Raw genomic sequence first — 25295 nt, forward strand, 5'->3', positions numbered from 1 at the left:
CCCCACAGAGACAGGGAGAAATTCCCTTTGTGGATCTAGTTGCTCTCATTCAGACTCATCACAATCCAAAGCATCCAGTGATTGTCCAGAGGTTCAAGTTTAAATGACATTTTCGGAAACAGGTCAGTCTATTGCTAACTTTGTTGCTGAATTACGTTAACTCTCTGAACATTGTGAGTTTGGGGCTATGTTAGAGGACATGCTCCGTGACAGATTAGTCTGTGGCATTACTGAGGACCGCATACAGTGCCGTTTGCTGGGGAAAGCCACACTGACTTTCAAGAGAGCATGGGAAATATCTCAAGGGATGGAGATGGCTGCTAGTAATGCTGAAGAATTTTTTTTTTAAAGGCCAACAGTGGAAGTGGTGCAGTGCATCAGGTGACAAAAAAAGGCATCGGGAAAAAGTGGAATGTTTCATATGTGGGGGAACACATTATGCATAACGTCTGACTGGCACACATACAAAATCCATGTCTCAATTGTCTCAAGGCTTAAAAATCCTTATTTAAACAGTGTCCTCCCCTTCACCTACACTGATTGAAGTGGATTTAACAAGTGACATCAATAAGGGATCATAGCTTTCACCAAGATTCACCTGGTCTATTTCATGGAAAGAGCAGGTGTTCCTAATGTTTTGTACACTCAAGTGTATAATATTACAAAGGCAGACAGTAATTAAAGTGCAACTTACCTCTGACATTCTGCTTCCCTGGTGCCAGAGTGTGTGACATCACTCGGTTGATGTCAACACAGGGTTTGACGGACAACTTTGAGAGCCAATGGAACTAAAAGTTTTGATGACAAGCTATTTTGAATACATTTCATTTGGCATGGGTTCGTGAAACGTTCATACAGACATAAAGGGTGTAAAGACATAAAGGGTGTAAGAATACTTAAAGGGCTGGACACGGGCCGCACCGAAAAAACGCATTGTTGCCAATTAAGTGGTTAGTTTTGCTAGATTCTTAAAATGTGTACGCACTGTAATTGATGGTGGCTCAGGACGGTACCATTCTGCTCATCTGATGAAGGTGCACATGGATCAGATTCAAACTTTGAATACAGAGATCGAGTCAGTAAAGGCAGAACAGCAGAAATCGAAACATTATCTGGAGGGTAGAGATACGGACGACAGCTGATGCATTGTTCCAGAGCCAGGCGGCATTGGCGGAGAATCAGGCGGAGAATGACGCATTGAAGAGAGCGAGGAACGAGATAGAGTCACAATCTATGCCAGGCACACCTGTGAGCTCTGGAACTCCACCTCTGACAGGCAGAGTCAACATAACTGGAAGGTTCGTCCGGTCATCAGTACACCCTGACAATTCCATTCCTCTTCTGACAACATAACTTGACCAAGGCAAATGTGGCTTACCAGTGAATCTCGGGGTGTTCATCATTAACACTGTCTCAGAAGTTTCTGTCCATGACTGATGCAACCCGAAAAAGCATAAAAGACAGAGTTAATGAGTACTTGAGGTCACCGAGAAAGTCTGGACATGGCCTGCTCTCCCTTATGTAAGGAATTAGGCACTTTCCCATGTACTGTAGACTATGTTTATTTGCCAGACTGCACAGTAGCCTAATAACTTCTTGGATATAGGGGGCGCTCTTTTAATTTATGGATAAAAAAAACGTGCCCGTTTTAAGCGCAATATTTTGTCACGAAAAGATGCTCGACTATGCATATAATTGGCAGCATTGGAAAGAAAACACTCACGTTTCCAAAACGGCAAAGATATTATCTGTGAGTGCCACAGAACTCATGCTACAGGCGAAACCAAGATGAAACTTCAACCAGGAAATGGGCAGAATTGAGGCTCTGTTTTCCATTGTCTCCTTATATGGCTGTGAATGCGCCGAGAATGAGCCTGCCCTTTCTATCGTTTCTCCAAGGTGTCTGCAGCATTGTGACGTATTTGTAGGCATATCATTGGAAGATTGGCCATAAGAGACTACATTTACCAGGGGTCCGCCCGGTGTCCTTTGTCTAAATTGGTGCGTAATCTACAAGCTGCACGCAGTCATCCAATGATTGAGAGGAGAGAGGAGGCTTTCAACGAACAATAGATCATGAAGAGATATGTGAAAAACACCTTGAGGATTGATTCTAAACAACGTTTACCTGTTACGGCTTTCTTCCGTCGAAGGAGAGTCGGACCAAAATGCAGCGTGGTTAATTCGAGACATCTTTAATAGCGATGAAAACGAACAATACAAAACAACAAATGGAATGTGAAAACCTATACAGCCTGTCTGGTGACAACTAACACAGAGACAGGAACAATCACCCACAAACACACAGTGAAACCCAGGCTACCTAAATATGGTTCCCAATCAGAGACAACGAGAATCACCTGACTCTGATTGATAACCTCAGGCAGCCATAGACTATGCTAGACACCCCTACTCAGCCACAATCCCAATACCTACTAAAACCCCCAATACCACAACACATCACAAAATAACCCCATGTCACACCCTGGCCTAACCAAATAAATATATAAACACAAAATACTAAGACCAGGGCGTGACAGAACCCCCCCCCCCCCCCCCCAAGGTGCGGACTCCCGGCCGCACACTAAAACCCATAGGGGAGGGTCCGGGTGGGCGTCTGTCCAAGGTGGCGGCTCCGGCTCGGGACGTGGACCCCACTCCAACCAAGTCTTAGTCCCCCTGTAATGCGTCCTTTGATTGTCGACCCTCGCCGCCGACCTAGGCCTAATAACCCTCACCAAGGACCCCACTGGACTGAGGGGCAGCTCGGGACTGAGGTAGAAGCTCGGGACTGAGGGGAAGCTCGGGACTGAGGGGTAGCTCGGGACTGAGGGGCAGCTCGGGACTGAGGGGCAGCTCGGGACTGAGGGGCAGCTCGGGACTGAGGGGCAGCTCGGGACTGAGGGGAAGCCCAGCACTGAGGGAAAGCCCAGCACTGAGGGAAAGCCCAGCACTGAGAGGAAGCTCAGCACTGAGAGGAAGCTCAGCACTTGAGAGGAAGCTCAGGCAGGTAGTTTGCTCCGGCAGATCCTGGCTGGCTGGCGGATCTGGAAGAGTCTGGTTGACTGGCAGATCTGGAAGAGTCTGGTTGACTGGCAGATCTGGAAGAGTCTGGTTGACTGGCAGATCTGGAAGAGTCTGGCTGACTGGCGGCTCTGGCTGCTCCATGCAGACTGGCGGCTCTGGCTGCTCCATGCAGACTGGCAGCTCTGGCTGCTCCATGCAGACTGGCATCTCTGGCTGCTCCATGCAGACTGGCAGCTCTGGCTGCTCCATGCAGACTGGCAGTTCTGGCTGCTCCATGCAGACTGGCAGCTCTGGCTAATGCATGCAGACTGGCAGCATGTAGACTGGCAGCTCTGGCTGCTCCATGCAGACTGGCAGCTCTGGCTGCTCCATGCAGACTGGCAGCTCTGGCTGCTCCATGCAGACTGGCAGCTCTGGCTGCTCCATGCAGACTGGCAGCTCAGGCTGCTCCATGCAGGCTGGCAGCTCTGGCTGCGCTGAACAGGCAGGAGACTCCAGCAGCACTGTAGAGGAGGAAGGCTCTGGCAGCGCTGAACATGCGGGAGACTCCGGCAGCGCAGGAGAGGAGGAAGGCTCTGGCTGCGCTAAACAGGCGGGAGACTCCAGCAGCGCTGTAGAGGAGGAAGGCTCTGGCTGCGCTGAACAGGCGGGAATCTCCGGCAGCGCTGTAGAGGAGGAAGGCTCTGGCTGCGCTGAACAGGCGGGAGGCTCCGGCAGCGCTGTAGAGGAGGAAGGCTCTGGCTGCGCTGAACAGGCGGGAGGCTCCGGCAGCGCTAGAGAGGAGGAAGACTCTGATAGCGCTAGACAGGCGGGGGACTCCGGCAGCGCTGTAGAGGAGGAAGGCTCTGGCTGCGTTGAACAGGCGGGAGACTCCGGCAGCGCTAGAGAGGAGAAAGGCTCTGGCAGCGCTGAACAGGCGAGGCACACTGAAGGCCTGGTGCGTGGTGCTGGCACTGGGTAGAGGACATGCACAGGAAGCCTGGTGTGGGGAGCTGCCACCGGAGGACTGGTGTGTGGAGGTGGCACAGGCTGGACCGAACCGTGAAGGTGTACTGGAGAGCCTGAGAGCAGGACTGGCACAGGACGTGCAAGGCTAGGTAGGTACACAGGAGGCCTAGTGCGTGAGGCTGGCACACTCTTCACCAGCCGACTAACACGCACCTCAGGACGAGTATGGAGCGCTGACCCAGGTGCCATCAAATCCCCGACACGCTCCGTCGGACGAGTATCATACCTAAAGCACCAAACTAGCAACTCTCTCATAACTCTCTCCTCCACTTTCCCCATTAACTCCTTCACAGTCTCTGCTTCAGAGCGCTCTGATAGCGCTAGACAGGCGGGGGACTCCGGCAGCGCTGTAGAGGAGGAAGGCTCTGGCTGCGTTGAACAGGCGGGAGACTCCGGCAGCGCTAGAGAGGAGAAAGGCTCTGGCTGCGCTGAACAGGCGAGGCGCACTGAAGGCCTGGTGCGTGGTGCTGGCACTGGGTAGAGGACATGCACAGGAAGCCTGGTGTGGGGAGCTGCCACCGGAGGACTGGTGTGTGGAGGTGGCACAGGCTGGACCGAACCGTGAAGGTGTACTGGAGAGCCTGAGAGCAGGACTGGCACAGGACGTGCAAGGCTAGGTAGGTACACAGGAGGCCTAGTGCGTGAGGCTGGCACACTCTTCACCAGCCGACTAACACGCACCTCAGGACGAGTATGGAGCGCTGACCCAGGTGCCATCAAATCCCCGACACGCTCCGTCGGACGAGTATCATACCTAAAGCACCAAACTAGCAACTCTCTCATAACTCTCTCCTCCACTTTCCCCATTAACTCCTTCACAGTCACTGCTTCACTCACCTCCAACACCGGCTCTGGTTCTGGTCTCCTCCTTGGCTCCTCACGATAAACAGGGAGTTGGCTCAGGTCTGAACCCTGACTCTGCCACACTCTCCCTGAGCCCCCCACAATACATTTTTGGGGCGGACTCTCGGGCTTCCATCCGCGTCGCCGTGCTGCCTCTTCATACCAGCGCCTCTCTGCTTTCTCGCCTCCAGTTCTTCTTTGGGGCGTCGATATTCACCAGGCTGTGCCCAGGGTCCCTTTCCGTCCAATATTTCCTCTCAAGTCCAGAAGTCCTTCGATCGCTGCTCCTCACGATAAACGGGGGGAGTTGGCTCAGGTCTGAACCCTGACTCTGCCACACTCTCCCTGAGCCCCCCCCAAGAAATTTCTGACTTTCGGGTTTCCTTGCCAACCGTGTTCCCTCGTATCGTCGGCTCCCATCTCCGGCTGCCTCTGCTCTCCTAAGTGCCTCCACCTGTTCCCATGGGAGGCGATCTCTTCCAGCCAGTATCTCCTCCCAAGTGTAACAACAACATCAATGACATTTTTATTTTCACTGAATCTCCGTTTGGGTATTGGTTAGACTAAAATTAGGGTGTGGAAATGTTATGCTTTTAGTACTGTAGCCTACTCCCGACCGTAACGTTGTACAGTGCCATATTTTACATTCCATCCTAATGGAAACCTTGACGTTTTTTCATTTTTCTTGGAATAGAAAACCCCATAATATTAATCAAACTTTTTAAGCAACATTTCATAAAATCAGTCCCATATACAGTGTTCTTACAAAAAAAGGTTTTAAATTCTCTAGTACAGCCACTATTGGAGGCTATCAAATGCTTCTCAAACTAGCACTAACTAGCTTTAATAGTTACAATGGCTGATACTTAAATAACGTACCATAGAATTCTGTGGCACCATGCAAGCTGTGCTGCAGTACGCTGCAAATTTTGAAGGACAAACCACTGTATCTGTGATGTATACGGTTCAAGTCCTTTGCTCTGTTACAGGTTTGTTAAATCTATTATAGGGGTTCAAGTCCTCTATTAAAAGGTTTGAGGCCTCTGTTCCTTTGAAACCTTGTTGCATAGAAGTGAGTTGCTAGTTGAGTACCAATATTTACATGTGTGGTTAATGTAAGCCTTCCACAAGCGTTTGAAGTGAACACAAGCGTTATGGGTAACCAGGCCCTACAGAAACAATGTGTTCTATAGATAGGAGGTTTGGGTTCTCAAGGGGTGATATATATTTTTTTTTTTTTTGGGGGGGGGGGGTTAAAAAAATACATTATACAACTTTTGAAGTTAATATAATGCCATTGTTAAGTGAAAAAAATAACTTTGGAAAGGGCGGGACAGCTCTTGTGAGCATGAAAACGATTTTGTGATCTGAAGAACCATTTCAAAGTAGAAAGGTGTAGGCAAGTGATAAAGAAATACTCCGTCATTGTTGACAAAGATGGAATCTGTCTGATATACAAAAAGCTTGGGGAAAAAAATAGGAAATCTAACTAGTTGACAAAAACAAGATGGGCTTTAACTGTTTTGCCAAAGTAAGAAAACGGGATGAGAAATTGTTTCTGGAGAATCATGACAGGACATTGCATAGAGATAAAGATAGTTTGAGAGCTCTTGGTGAACCGATAAAAACCTTGAAAGTAGAACAATACAACAATTATAGGCAATGGTCATAAAAACAGACTTGGCTCCAACATGTGGACCCTTTGTTCCCTCAATCTACCCACACTGAGTCGCGCAAGGCAGATCAGGTTTCAAGCATCTGGTCAGCATTGCCTGGCTTTGAGTCAACATGTTTCCACAACTAATGACTGGGAGAGACAAAACTTTGGCAACAGGTTGTCACGACTGGAGAAAGACATCAATCAACGTAATAAACCGGCTGTCCGAGTTGTGCAGGTTCCGAGTGAAACCAACATTATTCGTTCAGTAGAAGAGAAACCTGGTGAATGTCATTGAGGGATTTCTGGTCACTGGCAACGAGAATGTCGGGAAATAAAACGTGTTCTTATTGGAAGGGTCCGTCTAAGGGAAAATTGAAAAAAAATCAAGACAAGAGCCCCAACGACACAATGCTGAAAAATCTCTCTCCGGCTGAGCAGCAGAGTTTGCTGGATGCTGTGGAGGTAAACTAATAGACCACCTCTTACGTCCCGTCCCATCTCAGCTGGGGTACATATGAAATCGGATGGAATATATGTGAACATGGCTAATAGCTTTGCAGTAGATACGGGTGAAGAAGTCACAGTATTGCCCATATCTTTTACAAAACATATACAGTTGAAGTCGGAAGTTTACATACACCTTAGCCAAATACATTTAAACTCTGTTTTTTACCATTCCTGACATTTAATCCAAGTAAAAATTCCCTGTCTTAGGATCACCACTTTATTTTAAGAATGTGAAATGTCAGAATAGAGAGAATGATTTATTTCAGCTTTTATTTATTTCATCACATTCCCTGTGGGTCAGAAGTTTACATACACTCAATTAGTATTTGATAGCATTGCCTTTAAATGGTTTAACTTGGGTCAAACGTTTTGGGTAGCCTTCCACAAGCTTCCCACAATACGTTGGATGAATTTTGGCCCATTCCTCCTGACAGAGCTGGTGTAACTGAGTCAGGTTTGCAGGCCTCCTTGCTCGCACAGGCCTTTTCAGTTCTGCCCACACATTGTCTATAGGATTGAGGACAGGAATTTGTGATGGCCACTCCACTACCTTGACTTTGTTGTCCTTAAGCCATTTTGCCACAACTTTGGAAGTATGCTTGGGGTCATTGTCCATTTGGAAGACCCTTTAATAACTTCCTGCCTTTAACTTCCTGACTGATGTCTTTAGATGTCTTTAGATTTTGCTTCAACATATCCACATCATTTTCCTCCCTCATGGTGCCATCAATTTTGTGACGTGCACCAGTCCCTTCTGTAGCAAAGCACCCCCACAACATGATGCTGCCACCCCCATGCATGAATGGTGTTCTTCGGCTTTCAAGCCTCCCCCTTTTTCCTCCAAACATAATGATGGTCATTATGGCCAAACAGTTATATTTCTGTTTCATCAGACCAGAGGACATTTCTCCAAAAAGTACGATCTTTGTCACTATGTACATTTGCAAACCGTGGTCTGGCTTTTATATGGCGGTTTGGAGCAGTGGCTTCTTCCTTGCTGAGCATCCTTTCAGGTTATGTCGACTTGGTTTACTGTGGATATAGATACTTTTGTACATGTTTCCTCCAGTATCATCACAAGGTCCTTTGCTGTTGTTCTGGGATTGATTTGCACTTTTCACACCAAAGTATGTTCATCTCTAGGAGACAGAACGCGTCTCCTTCCTGAGCGGTCTGACGGCTGCATGGTCCCATGGTGTTTATACTTGCGTGCTATTGTTTGTGCAGATGAACTTGGAACCTTCAGGCGTTCGGAAATTGCTCCCAAGGATGAACCAGACTTGTGGAGGTCTACAGCCTTTTGTCTGAGGTCTTGGCTGATTACTTTTGATATTGCCATGATGTCAAGCATAGAGGCACTGCATTTGAAGGTAGGCCTTGAAATATATCCACAGGTACACCTCCAATTGACTCAAATTATGTCAATTAGCCTGTCAGAAGCTTCTAAAGGCATAACATCATTTTCTGGAATTTTCCAAGCTGTTTAAAGGCACAGTCAACTTAGTGTATGTAAACTTCTGACCCACTGGAATTGTGATACAGTGAAATAATCTATCTGTAAACAATTGTTGGGGGGGGGGGGGCTAGGGCTGGGTTGTAAAAGCTACATCCTGTCTCTTTGTTCTGTGGAGAGAATCACTGAGGACAGGGGAGGATTAACCTACCTCCCTGCATAATTTGTTCTCTTTGAATAAATGTATTTTCCTCCACCTGCTTTGGGTTCTAATTAAAATAGTGATAAAGGAAACGATAAATGTTAGGCAGATCTTTCCCAGAGCTTGTGGCTGAGCAGTACCAGAGCAAAAATTGAGCAGGGGAGAAGGCCGATACAATTTAATTAAAATCTGCTTGAATTATGCTCTGCTCCAAACTCTCCCCTTTACATGCTCCAGTATTTAAAAGCAACTCGGCTTTAGGCTATCAAAGAACTGTCAATGAATGAATGGCTGCATCCACCGTTATACGGTATGACAAACTGCATAATAAAAGAGGCCTAATTAGACAAAACAATTGAGTCATTCAAAACTAAATACTAAGGTGTTCAAACAAGGTAACTGCAACAACAAAAAATGGGGGGGCTTGGGCTTCAGTGCTTCCATAGGAAAGCACAATTTATAGTCCAATATTTACATGTCTTGGGGGGCAAGTGTTTAAATTGTGCAGTATGTTGGGGTTGTGATGTGTGTGTAGCATGAATGTCTATGTGGGTGTGTGTGTGTGGATGAGTGTATATCTGTGTGGGTGTGTGCGTGAGTGAGTGCATGTGTGCTAAGGTGCAGAGAGTTCGTGCAGGTGGTTAGTCCAGTTCATGTGTTCAGCAGACTGATAGCTTGTAGATAGAAACGTCTCTGAGCCTGTTAGTATCAGACCTCATGCTCTGATACTGTCTGCCCGACGGTATAGGTGTGAACAGCTCATGACTGGGGTGTGTAGGGTCTTTGAAGCTACGAGCCTTCCTCAGGCACTGTTTCAAGTAGATATCCTGGATGGGTGGGAGCACGTTTCCAGAGATGTACTGGGCTGTCTTCACCTTGTGGTCTTGGATTGAGCAATTCCTGTACCAGGCCGTGATGCAACCAGTCAGGACGCGCTCTCAGTATTTTGAGAAGACCAGGGGAAGCATGCCAAACTTCTTCAGCCGCTTTAGGAAGAAGAGATGCTGTTGTGCCCTCTTGACGAGATGGTGGTGTTTTTGGTCCATGTCAAGTCCTCAGTGATGTGAATGCTGACTCTCTACTGCAGTCCCGTTGGTGTGAATCAGGGCATGTTCCCTTTGCTTCCTGAAGTCAACCACCAACTCCTTTTCTTTTGCTGACGTTTAGGGAGAGGTTGTTGTCCTGGCACCACAATACCAGTTCACTTACCTCCTCCCTATAAGCTGATTCGTCAGCTGATTCGTCGTTGTTGATGATTATCAGGCCTACAACCGAGTGGTCGTCAGCACCCCCCCCCCCCCCCCCCCCCCCACACACACACTCACACACAGCACCCTGTCTATTAGCAACAGTCTACGGCTACAAACACAGAAAAAGAGACGAGAAGAGAGAAAGAATGAGCGAGAAGTTTCTTACCCTGCTCAGTAGGTGTCTCTGGCTCAGGAGAGACAGGTACCTCAAAATGAGTGAAATACTTCCATTCCTTCTCCTTCTTCCACTCTCTCAGGTCACTGAGACCTAGACAGACAGGACCCAGAATCACACTGTCATGTTTATATTTACTGTTGCATTTTTGTCAATTAGCAGATGCTCTTATCCAGAGCGACTTACAAGAGGAATTAGAGTTAAGTGCCATGCTCAAGGGCACATCAGATGTTTCACCTAGTCGGGTCTGGGATTCAAACTAGTGATCTTTCGGTTACTGGCCCAACGCTCTTAAACGCTAAGCTACCTGCCACCCTATTTTGAAACCAGTCGAGGCTGCTGAGGGGAGGACGGCTCATAATAATGGCCAGAATGGAGTGAACGGAATTGTATCAAACACATGGTTCTCATTGTTTTGATACCATTTCATTCACTTAATTAAAGGCCTTTACACTTCATTACAGCCATTATTATGAGCCATTCTCCACTCAGCAGCCTCCCCTGGTTGAAACCCCAAACTATTAAGCCTCTGTCTGTCTGAGGTATGGTTATCAACTCTGGTAACGATTGATCTGAGAATAGCATCTAATCCTCAATGAGGTGTCAACCTACGAACCTCTCATTATATCAACTTAACCTATTGCACCACTTGGCCACCTTCCAGAGTTTCTGTTTCTCTTTGAACCAGCAGTCATCCACATCAAGAGGAGTTCTGAACTGAACATAGTGCTCATCATCCCCCTATATGGTCTGATACACACCATTCCTCTTGGCTTTGGGCGTCACAGGCTGATCATCTCTACAACAAGAAAGAAACTTAATTTAACACAAAAACACACACTTGAGTGCACACACACACGCATGCATGCAGAAGATACACACACACACAAGCACAAAGGCACGCAAACACACACACACCGCCCTCCAAAAACACCTGGTGGCCTTGAGTTTCACTTTGCGTGGAGCGTTCTCGCAGGCCTTGACAGCATCCTCCAAAGTCATTCCCATGGTGCATCGGCCACAGATGTACAGGATCCTGTCGTTTGGTTGGACGCTGCCTTCCTCACAGGCAGGTGAACCAGGAACCACCTCCAGACAGTAGATCCCCTGCCTCTTGCTGCCTATACCACCTGTCAGCTTTATACCTGAGAAATGTTCATTAGACTTGACTAACAATGTTTTCATCTTACAAATATTTGCTAAGGTGTGCCCTAATGAACACCATCCAGATATACATTTCTGAAAGTATTCATACCCCTTGACTTATTCCACATTTTGTTGTGTTACAGCCAGAAGTCAAAATGGATAAATCAAAGATTCTTTCCCCTTACCCATCTACACACAATACCATTTTTGTCTTGCCATAGATTTTCAAGTAGCTTTAAATCAAAACTGTAACTTGACACTCAGGAATGTTCAATGTTTTCTTAGTAAGCAACTCCAGTGAATATTTGGGCTTGCATTGTTTTCCTCTAGGATTTTGCCTGTCCTTAGGCTCCATTCCGTTATTATCCTGAAAAACGGTTCTTAACGACTTAACAATCCATAAGATGATTCCCTCAACTAAATCCTAATTGTCCCGCTCCCTCTCAGTTTTTTACCAAGCTGTCCAGTAGGTGTCTTGTGTAGAATGATGTCTTGCAGGTTGTCTGGAGAAGGTGGAGCTATCAGGTTGGTCACTGCCCTCCCCAGAGTCATACTCAGCCTCCTAGGAGATGACCTCAGGATCGACATGGCAACCTCATCTGTCACGTTTGTCACATCCTGGCCGTTGACCTGGGAGAGGGGAAAATGGAAGAAACCGCTAAGGGATAATGTGTGCCTGTGGGTGTGTGTGTGTGTGTGTACCGTAGTGGAGACTGCTGAGTGGAGGACGGCTCATGATAATGGCTGGAATGGAATCATATCAAACACGTGGTTTCCATGTAGTTGATACCACTCTATTGACTCCATTCCAGCCATTATGAGCCTTTCTTCCTTCAGCGGCCTCCACTGGTGTACCGTGACTAGTCTGTCCCCTGGTCTGAGCCGTCCGTCAGTCTTAGCAGGGTTGTCCAGTATGTCCTGGATGTAGTAGCAGGCATCCAGTTTGCTGCGTGTGATGGTGAACCCAAAACTTCCACGCCACAACTTGGTCAGAACAACACACATTTCAAACTCCTTCATCATACCCTGGAGGGAAACAAAGATAGATATATAGACCAAAGGACTGGACACCATCTCTGCTGTTTTATATTACATTCTGTCAGAACATGTTATTGTTAGACATCAGGAATCCTATAGAGAGGAGAAGGGCCAAAGTCTGGTTCCTGTCAACAGGACAGCTGTGAGTTGGGGAGGAATGAGGAATCTGGGCCGAGGTCAAGTCAGATGAAATGAGAAAGAACAGGTCTCACTAATGTCCTGTCTAGCAACAGAGATGTATTGGCTGTCCAGATGTGTAAGGAGGAGACACAGCATAGAAGGAAGGTATAAATACCAGTGCTTGTGTAAATATAGTGCATTCAGAAAGTATTCAGACCCCTTGACTTTCCCCACATTTTGTTGCACTACAGACTTATTCTAAAATTGATTAAATATTTTTCCCCCCTCAATCATATACATACACACACACACACAATACCACATAATGACAAAGCCAAAATGGGTTTTTAGAAATATTTGTTTTTGCAAATGTTTGCAAATTCATACAAAAAAAGAGAAGGAAATATAACATTTAAGTATTCAGACACTTTACTCTGTACTTTGTTGAAGCATATTTGGCAGCGATTACATCCTAGAGTCTTCTTGGATATGACGATACACGCTTGGCACACCTGTATTTGGGGAGTTTCTCCCATTCTTCTCTGCAGAGCCACTCTAGGTCTGGCAGGATGGATGGGGAGCGTCGCTGCAAAGCAATTTTCAGGTCTCTCCAGAGATGTTCGATCAGGTTCAAGTCCGGGCTCTGGCAAGGACATTCAGAGACTTGTCCCGAAGCCACTCCTGTGTTGTATTGGCTGTGTGCTTAGGGTCATTGTCTGTTGGAAGGTGAACCTTTGCCCCAGTCTGAAGTCCTGAGCGCTCTGGAGCAGGTTTTCATCAAGGATCTCTGTACATTTCTCTGTTCATCTTTCCCTTGAACCTGACTAGTCTCCTGGTCCCTGCTGCTGAAAAACATCCCCACAACTTTGATATTTTTTTTCTTTACTTATCTTTTGTTTACCTAATACCTATTTTTTACTTAAAAGTTGCACTGTTGGTTAGGGCTTGTAAGTAAGCATTTCACGGTAAGGTCTACCTACACCTGTTGTATTCGGCGCACATGACAAACTTTGATTTGATTTGAGTGTGGAAGGAACGTAATAGAGTCTAAAGAACTAAACTAGATTAAGGTCAGGTTTCAGATTAATGCTACCAAAACTAAAACCATTTCAGGAGGTTCATAGCATTGACACAACCATTGCTGACAATGGAGCAGCAAAGGATAGTGTTGGGGAAGTGCTATCGCGTAAAAGGAGATTTTATTCACCAGTGATGCCCCTTAGTACAGCAACTAAGGGAGTGAAGTGGTCAGGGAAAGTTTTAGACACCAGTGGACTAAGAACATGGGGAAAGATAGCTTGTTGGGGGTAATTATACTCTGGACAACATCCTAAGGGGTGAATATGGGAACCAAATAATTATTACGGTCAAGTGTCAGGGGGAAGACTCAATTAGAGGCTGAACTAGTGACTGAGACAGAAATCCATCAGTGTAAATGGTATGATGGTGGGGGAGGGTCAAGGGTCAGTCTTATAGAGTGTTGGTTGCAGATTATGGCAGGACCGATGTCAGTGCATTCTATGGAGTCCCAAAAACCAAGGTGTTAACATCACAGGGAATTGGGTAAGCAGAATTTAATATGACTGTGGCGGAGATTTGGCTAATAAATTAAGGAAGTGGGTAATAGAGTCTCTGGGGACGATACCACTCCTCTATGTATATTGTTACAGAGGACAGCTCGTAGGAGAGGAAGGACAGCTAACTGTGCACAATATAGTGACTACTATGAAGTTAAATTCAACGTCACACATACCCAGATCATGGTGAGAGTAGCAGAGATCGTGTTGTCATTTCAGACACTATTATCAACTTTCAGTGATGGGATTGTCAAAGAAGGTACAACGCCTGAAAGAATAGCCACAGATCCCTGTATACAGAAGGCCATATCACCGGAAGAGAAGTTTGCTGTGGTAGTAGCATCACATCTCCTGCAGAGTGTGATTAGTAGTAGTGAAGGATGCTATAGTCACAGCATGGAACTGGACTAAGGCGCAAATTAGGGGTATTTTGAAGTATGCGTCATGGGCAGTGTTAGTAGTAGCAGGGGTTAGGTTGATAGCATTGTTGGGATATCATCTTCTGAGGGCATTTATGTTGAAACTTATATACAGTGCTGATTTTCCTCAGGGTGAGGTAAAGTTGATTAGGGCCACAGCAACGTTTACATACGGTGGCCATGGAGGAGGAAGGAGATTGGGAGCAAAGTGAAAATGACATGGCTTGGGAACACCTCTAGTAACCAGTGTCCAGACGGGGATGACTGGGTGAAAGCATGAGGAAGTTTTCATATTTGTGTAACCCAGCAGAAAATGTTCCAGAAGGCATAGATTCAGGTGAAGAGAGTGGGTATCATCATGTTATTAAACTTCAGATTTTCTTTGCATATATTATTATGCATAGCTTAACACAATATTAATACTTGTTATGTTTTGTGTTTCTTTCTGCTTTTCAAGTCTTGTGCTAACACTCTCTTAGGAATCATAAGGAAATGGAGAAAGTAAAAAGCTCCAGCTGAAATGGAGGAAGTCAAAAGCTTCAGCTGAAATGTCATTCTCAGTTGTCTGACGAGAGATGGAAATGAGTGTGCATAGTGTAAGTCTAGATCAGAGGCCATACATCTCGGAGGTGTAAACATAATAATCAACTGTGAATGTTAATCATGTGTTATTTTCTGTTCGTTTAAAAGTCATTTCAAAATTGATATAATTTGAACAGTATGGAGTTAATGTTCATGAGGGGGGATTGATGGGTACAGACTTCTAATCTTGAAATATGAAATATCCTTATTCATGTTACTGAGGGTAGAGAGGGGAATGCGGAAAGTTTACATTCTGTCAGAACATCTTGTTTGACATCAGGTATCCTATGGAGACGAGAAGGGTCACAGTCTGGTTCCAGACAACAGGACAGTTGTGAGTTGGGGAGGAGTGAGCATTCTGGGCCGAGGTCAGGTCGGATGAAGTGAGAATGAACAGGTCTCACTAAAGTCATGTCTAGCAACAGATGGATTTGCTGTCCAGATGTGTAAGGAGGAGACGCAGCATAGCAGGAGGGTATAAATACCAGTGCTCGTGTAAATGTCTTGGTCTTTGCAGGTGTTTGATCCCTTTGGTGAATGAACGTGGTTTGAGCTTTGACTAGTTGTTCGTTCTAACAAAGAGAGTGAAAAACACTCCCCTTATTTACATATGTATTCAGGCCCTTTGCTATGAGACTTGAAATTGAGCTCAGGTGCATCCTATTTCCATTGATCATCCTTGAGATGTTTCTACAACTTGATTGGAGTCCACCAGTGGTAAATGCAATTGATTGGACATGATGTAGAAAAGCACACACCTGTCTATATAAGGTCGAAGGAATTGTCCGTAGAGCTCTGAGACAGGATTGTGTCTAGGCACAGATCTGGGGAAGGGTACCAAAACATTTCTGCAGCATTGAACATCCCCAAGAACACAGTGGCCTCCATCATTCTTAAATGGAAGAAGTTTTGAACAACCAAGACTCTTCCTAGAGCTGGCCGCCTGGTCAAACTGAGCAATCGGGGAGAAAGGCCTTGGTCAGGGAGGTGAACAAGAACCCAATTGTCACTGACAGAGCTCCAGAGTTCCTCTGCAGATTGGAGAACCTTCCAGAAGGACAACCATCTCTGTAGCACTAGATCAACAAGGCCTTTATGGTAAAGTTGCTAGACGGAAGCCACTCCTCAGCAAAGGACACATGACAGTCCATGTGGTGTTTGCCAAAAGGCACCTAAAGGACTCTGACCATGAGAAATACGATTCTCTGATCTGAAAAAAGCAAGATTGGCACCATCCCTACGGTTAAGCATGGTGGTGGCAGCATCATGCTGCGGGGATGTTTTTCAGTGGCTGGGACTGGGAGACTAGTCAGGATCGAGGCAAAGATGAAAGGAGCAAAGTAGAGAGAGATCCTTGATGATAACCTGCTCCAGAGAGCTCAGGACCTCAGACTGGAGCGAAGGTTCACCTCCCAACAGGAAGCTGACCCTAAGCACACAAAGACAACGTAGGAATGGCATCGGGATTCATCTCTGAATGTCCTTGAGTGGCCCAGCAAGAGCCCGGACTTGAACCCAATCGAGAGACCTGAAAATAGCTGTGCAGTGACACTCCCCATCCAACCTGACAGAGTTTGAGAGGATTTGCATAGAATGGGAGAAACTTCCCAAATACCCAAGAAGACCCAAGAGTGTAATCACTGCCAAAGGTGCTTCAACAAAGTACTGAGTAAAGGGTCTGAATAATTATGTAAATGTGATATTTTATTTTCTGCTTCGTCATTATGGGGTATTTTATCAATTTTAAAATAAGGCTGTAACGTAACAAAATGTGGAAAAAGTCAAGGGGGCTGAATACTTTCTTATGGCGCTACCGCAAGCGCTTAGATTGACCATTGCATTAGGTTTATTACAATAGAGCCCTAGGTCTTACCTTTCTGGGATCCTCATCATCATTTTCATCCTCCTCCCCTTCTGTCTCCTGTCTCCAGCTAGTACATGTGCATGGGAGGGGTGCAGGCTGAATGGGGGGAGAGAGTGAGAATGAGGGAGGCTGGGGAGAGGGGTGGTGTGTGGGGGGTTGAGAGAGGGGCAAGGTGTCAGGGGGCTGGGGATGGTATTGGATGACTGTACTAGTCAGGTTGGAGGCATTGGTAGTCTTAAAGGTGATGCTGGGTTTGCAATCAGAGGTGATGCTATGTTTACGATTGGAGGTAAAGCTGTGTTTGCGATCGGAGGTCCTGGAGTTAGGGTTTGCAGTATGGGAGGAGAGGCTGGGAAGAGGGGGTGTAGCAGGCTGGGGCTGATGCACAGAGTGGCTGATGATGAGGTCAGACATCCTAGAAGAGAGGCTGGATGGAGGCCTAGAAGAGGGCTGAGATCGTGTCTGCTGGACGGAGGTGGTTTCCGAGGACAGATTGGGGTTTGTTGAGCTTGTGGTCTGCGAGGACAAGCTGTGGGGATGGAAGTACAATTTTGGCTGGTGGATTGGACACTAGTAGGGGTGGTGGATCTGGGCCTGGGTGTATGAGAGGTGGTGTGTGAAACCACACTGGGGGTACATGAGGTGTTTGAGGTGAGGCTAGAGGGACTGTCTGAAGTTGAACTGATGGTCAAGTACTCTTTATCAGCCTGAATGGTTATTCGATCACAATAACCGCCATCCGCCCTGTCAAACCGCCATCCGCCCTGTCTCTGATGCCACTGGAAGTGCATACAGGGTTCAATCACAGTTAGGTTGTGTGTGTTAATTTATTTGATCCTTTAATTATACAGATAAATCCCATTGAAAACCAAAATGTATTTTACAAGCGAGACCTGTTTCCAAAAGGCAGCAATCAATAATATGTTACTGTATATAGAATGTTCAATAATGTTACCTGGTGTACATGGGACTAACGCTGGTCTTGGACCCACCAGATGCCAAGCAAATTTCTTTGGAAACTTCCTCGTCCACAACAGACAACTCTTCATGGTCTGCTGGGTCACTTCTGCTGGCGAGGGAAATCGGGGAGGGGGGTGAGGGAGGGGTGGGAGAGAGTGAGGATGGCTGTTTCTCAGCTGCTTTCATGTCGCTGTCCTGACTCTCTTGACCGGAGGCTTGTTCCTGGGCATATGATGACTTCATGGGCCCCTTCTGGGCCTGGTTCTCCTTGTTGTACTGATGGTTCTGGTGAATCTGGTGTGACTGTAGCTTGAGCAGCTGGCTGTAGTCTTCTCCCAGCCTGATGTCTAGAGACTTGGACCTCACCCCACTGGTAGGAGATGGAAATGGAACCTATTTAAAGAGTGAGATAAAACTCAGTGCTCAGTATGTGTTTGCCTGTTACTGTGTGTGTGTGTGTGTGTGTACAATCACCAGTGTGTCAGCGTCCAGTTGAGACGGTACTCCAGGAACAGGTCTGCAGAGAGTCAGGTGGACCTCAGACAGAGTCCCACTGAGCAGGAACAAGACCCTCTGTGGATGAGAGGTCAAGGGTCAGTACAAGGAATTATGGGTGTGTGTGTCTGCTGCGGAGGGCAGGGGCATATTGGTAGGGAGGTCTGCAGGCTTTTACTAACCACAACAAATTATCTGAATTAGCCTCAACTTATTTTTCCCCATACTTGTGCACTAATGTAAAATTAGATTGTGCAGTGACATTGGTGGGCCACAGATACATACAGTATCAAGTTGCACCAAGCATTCCATGACAACAACTCATTTGCATGTTAACTAGACTGAGGCAGACAGTCTGATCGCTGTGTAATCCTGAATTCAGAGGCAGTGGAAGTGAGACACACAGAGCTAATTTCTACTAGATCAGATAATTAAATGTAACATGGAACAGAGAGGAGGAATAAATAAATAAAGCACAGAGCTAACATACAGAGACACACTGCATTTTAACACTGAACTAACCCTATTTTCAGAAACCAGAACCAAATCTTTCATGCTTTAGCTAGCTAGCTGACTAACATAACTACCCACACTTTCTGGTTAAAATCCTAGCCTCCTCTTCAAGCAACTACTCCATAAATTGTCAAAATAATCTGTGATGCTGACTCACCAAAGAACATAAAAGAGAAGACCCCCATGAAATGGACAAAAATGAAGGGCGTCTTACTGGCATTGGGCGAAACATATACACAATCGCAAATACCACTCAAATGGACAGTAGTTCACATGGCAAATGCCAAGTGTCATTCTCCGAAAATTCCAAAGGCAGTGAACACGCTCCACCATAGGATTTCATATGGGAAATGGTCAAAGTCCGGTCTCAAGGGTGAAATCTTCAAAATCTAAAAAAAAAGTGCAATTTTAAAACCTCATAAAAAGTGCTTTTTGGACTGTTTTTCAATAGAGAAAAAAGGGGGGAAAAGTGTCAACTCTGCATATGTAGCAACCGTAAGGACATACATTTCTTATTTTATTTCATTCGTCCATAAGGCCTATGTTTTGTCCGTTTGCCATATATGATAATAGGAAGTCAGCCAGAGCCCAAAAGTCAGTGAACCATGTCCAAATGGCATATATCAGTATTGAAAGTACTAAATCAGTATGTTATGTCCATTTGCCATATATGATTATAGGAAGTTGGACAATATAGCATATGTGTAATAGACACTGTCTATTGCTCGTTTGTGTTGATTTCAGCCTGTCCATTTGGTGATGGAAAATCCCTCATTAAATACATTGGAAAAGTACAAATGTACACTGTCCATTTGCAATGTATTACAATGGGCATTTAACATCACAAGGTGGACATGCTCTAATATACTGCTGAAATGCCCAATTGTCTGGCACATTGAACTCGGGATGGCCTAGCAGTGATAGTGTTTTCCCTCATTCGCTTGTTGGTGTTGATTTCAGCCTTTCCATTTTATGATGGAAAATCCCTCATTAAACACATTGGAAATGTACACTGTCCATTTCCAATATAAAATGTACAATCCCAATATATTATACTGCCATCAAGTCAGCCATCAGTCAGTATGATTTCATACCGACACCAAACTTATACAGTGGGGTGAACAAGTATTTGATACACTGCCGATTTTGCAGGTTTTCATACTTACAAAGCATGTAGAGGTCTGTTATTTTTTATCATAGGTACACTTCAATTGTGAGAGACGGAATCTAAAACAAAAATCCAGAAAATAACATTGTATGATTTTTAAGTAATTTATTTGCATTTTATTGCATGACATAAGTATTTGATCACCTACCAACCAGTAAGAATTCCGGCTCTCACAGACCTGTTCGTTTTTCTTTAAGAAGCCCTCCTGTTCTCCACTCATTACCTGTATTAACTGCACCTGTTTGAACTCGTTACCTGTATAAAAGACATCTGTCCACACACTCAATCAAACAGACTTCAACCTCTCCACAATGGCCAAGACCAGAGAGCTGTGTAAGGACATCGGGGACAAAATTGTAGACCTGCACAAGGCTGGGATGGGCTACAGGACAATAGGCAAGCAGCTTGGTGAGAAGGCAACAACTGTTGGCGCAATTATTAGAAAATGGAAGAAGTTCAAGATGACGGTCAATCACCCTCGGTCTGGGGCTCCATGCAAGATCTCACCTCGTGGGGCATCAATGATCATGAGGAAGGTGAGGGATCAGCCCAGAACTACACGGCAGGACCTGGTCAATGACCTGAAGAGAGCTGGGACCACAGTTTCAAAGAAAACCATTAGTTACACACTATGCCGTCATGGATTAAAATCCTGCAGCGCACGCAAGGTCCCCCTGCTCAAGCCAGCGCATGTCCAGGTCCGTTTGATGTTTGCCAATGACCATCTGGATGATCCAGAGGAGGAATGGGAGAAGGTCATGTGGTCTGATGAGACAAAAAAAGAGCTTTTTGGTCTAAACTCCACTTGCCGTGTTTGGAGGAAGAAGGATGAGTACAACCCCAAGAACACCGTCCCAACCGTGAAGCATGGAGGTGGAAACATCATTCTTTGCGGATGCTTTTCAGCAAAGGGGGCAGGATGACTGCACCGTATTGAGGGGAGGATGGATGGGGCCATGTGTCGTGAGATCTTGGTCAACAACCTCCTACCCTCAGTAAGAGCATTGAAGATGGGTTGTGGCTAGGTCTTTCAGCATGACAACGACCCGAAACACACAGCCAGGGCAACTAAGGAGTGGCTCCATAAGAAGCATCTCAAGGTCCTGGAGTGGCCTAACCAGTCTCCAGACCTGAACCCAAAAGAAAATCTTTGGAGGGAGCTGAAAGTCTGTATTGCCCAGCGACAGCCCCAGAACCTGAAGGATCTGGAGATGGTCTGTATGGAGGAGTGGGCCAAAATCCCTGCTGTAGTGTGTGCAAACCTGGTCAAGAACTACAGGAAACATATGATCTCTGTAATTGCAAACAAAGGTTTCTGTACCAAATATTATGTTCTGCTTTTCTGATGTATCAAATACATTTGTCATGCAATAAAATGCTAATTAATTACTTAAAAATCATACAATGTGATTTTTCTGGATTTTCTTTCTCTCACAGTTGAAGTGTACCCATGATAACAATTACAGACCTCTACATGCTTTGTAAGTAGGAAAACTTGCAAAATCAGCAGTGTGTCAAATACTTGTTCTCCCCACTGTACATACAGACACCAAACCCACTTTGTCCAACTCTTTTAGAAGCCAACTATCACATATTTCCAAGCCGGCCCACAATTCATAGCACCTTCTGTTAATACCATAAAAAACCTTCAGAAACATAGTTACATTCGAGCTGGAGGTCCAGTTCTGACATTACGTGTAGGCCTAGCTGAGGCGACCTCAAATCTTGGCTCGATAGGTCATTCGGAGCCCGAGCAGTGATGTTAATTAGTGCTGAAAATGCACTTATTTTGGGGGTTGCTACAGGGTCCTTGACCGAGCTAGCGAACAGAAATGTGTAGTCTATGGGCCGAGGCGGTTTCAATGCACCTAGTCTTGTGATTCTGGGCCTTTTCTAAATGTCGTCATTTTTACAACGTTAAAAATGTATTGAATATATTGCAAATGGATGAGGCTGTTTCTCAGCCTGAGAACCTTCTAGAGCCACATAACTCACCATGCACTACTGACTTAAGCTCTAGAACAGGTTTATTAAGTTTCAGCGCTCTAGGTCTGACGGTTCTTTGATGGTGTGAACGCCGGTAACTATTACAGGCTCTGTGTGTCTGTATGTACCACACTGTGTCACTACATCCTGACAGTGTGTTTTTTCTTGGACATCTGATGGGAGAAATGACTGATTTACAATTCATGAGGGTTGCCTAATCACACATATGACATTTTGGAAAGATGTGACCTTTTTAACCCTTTGAAACAGCCCCTATGACCCCAATTTATGGCACTTCCAGTTGTCACTGGAAGCTGAAAGTGAACATATCCTCCTTGGCGCAGGCTTTTACAGAATCCTGAGTTTCACGTCTTTATGTTAAGAACGGACTTATTTACAGAGGGATGAATGCCGTATCTGTCACTAACTGTAGGTTGTGAAATCAAAACCACTTTTAAGGTAAATTTAACCACTTCCGGTTGTTCCAGGAAAATTGAAATCAGCAGGCAGGCAACGTATTCCTATGGGGAAAGATGTAAATGTAAACTGTTAGAAGAAAACACCCTGTTTTCACGCTTAAGGGTCAATTCCACACGGTCAGGTTATGCTTGTACAGATTGGGAGGACCTTAGGAACGTTCCTGTGGTTGAATTGTTTCTAGCCTCAACGGTGATCTGCCACTGTGACCCAAAAGCATCTCAACTTTAGGTCAGGCTTAATTTTGGGCCTACTTTTTTGCGAGCGAGCTACGGTCAAGTGGGGGCATGTCCTTGAACTCAGCACGGCCTAGAGACTATGGAGAGGTTGTCCTGGTACCACACAGCCAGGTCTCTGACCTCCTCCCTATAGGCTGTCTCATAGTTGTCGGTGATCAGGCTTACCACTGTTGTGTCATCAGCAAACTTAATGATGGTGTTGGAGTCGTGCCTGGCCATGCAGTCATGAGTGAACAGGGAGAACAGGAGGGGACTAAGCACACATACCTGAGGGGCCCCCCGTGTTGAGGATCAGCATGGCAGATGTGTTGTTACCTACCCTTACCACCTGGGAGCTGCCCGTCAAGAAGTTCAGGATCCAGTTACAGAGGCAGGTGTCCACGTGTCCCTTTTGTTGGTCTAGGGTCTCTAGGATAATGGTTTTGATGTGGGCCATTACCAGCCTTTCAAAGCACTTCATGGCTACAGATATGAGTGCTACGGGTCGGTAGTCATTTAGACAGGTTACCTTAGTGTTTTTGGGCACAGGGACAATGGTGGTCTGCTTGAAACATGTTGGTATTACAGAGTCAGACAGGGTGAGATTGAAAATGTCAGTGAAGACACTGCTAGTCAGTTAGCGCATGCTCGCAGTACTCGTCCTGGTAATCCGTCTGGCCAGTGCTACTTGCCTTGAAGTAGTCTGTAATAGTTTGCAAGCCCTGCCACATCTGACGAGCGTCGGAGCCGGAGTAGTACAATTTGATCTTATTGATGCTTTGCCTGTTTGATGGTTCGGAGGAGGATATAGTGGGATTTCTTATAAGCTTTCGGGTTAGAATCCTGCTCCTTGAAAGCGACAGCTCTATCCTTTAGCTCAATGCGAATGTTGCCTGTAATCCATGGCTTCTGGTTGGGGTATGTACGTACAGTCACTGTGGGGACGACGTCACCAATGCACTTATTGATGAAGCCAGTGACTGATGTGGTGTACTTCACAATGCCAACGTTAGAATCCCAGAACATATTCCAGTCTGTGCTAGCAAAAAGTCCTGTAGCATAGCATTTACTTCATCTGACCACTTTTTTATTGACCGAGTCACTGGTGCTTCAGTTTTTGCTTGTAAGCAGGAATCAGGATATAATTATGGTCAGGGTGAGGGAGAGCTTTGTATGTGTCTCTGTGTGTGGAGTAACGGTGGTCTAGAACATTTTTCCCTCTGGTTGCACATTTAATATGCTGATAGAAATTAAGTAAAATGGATGTCAATTTCCTTTTATTGAAGTCCCCGGCCATTAGGAGTGCCGCCTTATGGCCGTATACAGCTCATTGTGTGCGGTGTTAGTGCAAGCATCGGTTTGTGGTGGTAAATAGACACCTACGAAGAATAGATATAAACTCTCTTAGAGTGTGGTCTACAGCTTATCATGAGATACTCTACCTCAGGCGAGCAAAACCTTGAGACTTCCTTAGATATCGTGCACCAGCTGTTGTTTACAAATATACATAAACCGCCACCCCTTGTCTTACCAGAGGATACTGTTCTATCTATGCCGATACAGTGTATAACCCACCAGCTGTATGTTATTCATGTGGTCGTTCACCCACGACTCAGTGAAACACAAGATATTACAGTTTTTAATGTCCTGTTGGTAGGATATATGTGCTTGTAGTTCATCTATTTTATTATCCAATGATTGTACGTTGGCTAATAGGACCGATGGTAAAGGCAAATTACCCACTTGCTGCCAGATCCTTACAAGGCACCACGACCTTCGTCCTCGATATCTCTGTCTCTTTCTCCTGCGAATGATGGGGATGAGGGCCTTGTCGGGTGTCTGGAGTAAATCCACCTCGTCCGACTCGTTGAAGAAAAACATTGTATTTTAATACGAGGTGAGTAATCGCTGTCCTGATTTCTAGAAGCTCTTTTCGGTCATAAGAGACAGTGGCAGACACATTATACACAAAATAATTTACAAATAACGCAAAAAAACCCACAATTGGTTAGGAGTGTAAAACGGCCGCACTCAGATTCAGCAAGGTACGTCAACATATGTAAATATTTAACACCGAACCTTAACACAAAGAGATTTGACAAAGGGATTTGTACAAAAAAAGACATTGCGTACCTGGTAGCTGAGTCCTGAAACCCATCTTCCATTGACAGTCAATATGATGTCTCCCTCTCTGATCTGTCCTGACTCCTGGGCTGGTTGACCCTGGAACAGAGTTTTGATCTGCACCACACTGCTGCCCTGGTCAGAACCACTGTTCAACTCACTGATGTAGAAGCTGAAGCCCAAACCACACAGACTCTTCTTCAACCGCACATCCAGAGTGTTGTCTGAGAAGAGTGCATTTTTATTTAGCTGTTTGAAAGAGGGGGGATGGTGTGTGTTTGTGTTTAATTTAAAGCTGCAATATGTAACTTTTTGGGTGACCCAACCAAATGTACCTGCAATAACAAGGCTAAGAAGCGGTATCCCTGTTCTATGTGCACTATTTCTATGCTTCAAAGTTCCATTTGGTTTTGTACACCAGCTGAAAATGCAAAATCTTTGTTTATGGAAAAGATATTAAACAACGGTTTAGATGGTACAATG

The 25295-nt window shown here is 45.6% G+C and overlaps 2 protein-coding genes across 2 annotated transcripts in view; both read right to left on the bottom strand.

The window, feature by feature from the left end:
• The window catches only part of LOC109899561 (tyrosine-protein phosphatase non-receptor type 13), a 72341-nt gene extending 53919 nt beyond the window's left edge, over positions 1-18422 (bottom strand). Inside the window, exons 1-8 of the mRNA XM_020494905.2 lie at positions 18306-18422; positions 17827-18224; positions 16881-16967; positions 12127-12297; positions 11727-11901; positions 11060-11270; positions 10887-10924; positions 10117-10218 (exon numbers count right to left, since the gene is read on the bottom strand). Coding sequence (XP_020350494.1) covers positions 10117-10218; positions 10887-10924; positions 11060-11270; positions 11727-11901; positions 12127-12294 — 694 coding nt within the window. The 5' untranslated portion in view covers positions 12295-12297; positions 16881-16967; positions 17827-18224; positions 18306-18422. The remainder of the gene's footprint in view (positions 1-10116; positions 10219-10886; positions 10925-11059; positions 11271-11726; positions 11902-12126; positions 12298-16880; positions 16968-17826; positions 18225-18305) is intronic.
• Positions 16939-25295, bottom strand: part of LOC109898821 (FERM and PDZ domain-containing protein 2-like) — a 62544-nt gene continuing 54187 nt past the window's right edge. The window contains 5 exon segments of the mRNA XM_031835007.1: positions 16939-16967; positions 17081-17400; positions 17827-18224; positions 18306-18404; positions 24822-25036. Of these exon segments, the coding sequence (XP_031690867.1) occupies positions 16939-16967; positions 17081-17400; positions 17827-18224; positions 18306-18404; positions 24822-25036 (1061 nt within the window).

The sequence above is a fragment of the Oncorhynchus kisutch genome, linkage group LG11, assembly GCF_002021735.2.
Source record: "Oncorhynchus kisutch isolate 150728-3 linkage group LG11, Okis_V2, whole genome shotgun sequence".
Classification (NCBI taxonomy): domain Eukaryota; kingdom Metazoa; phylum Chordata; class Actinopteri; order Salmoniformes; family Salmonidae; genus Oncorhynchus; species Oncorhynchus kisutch.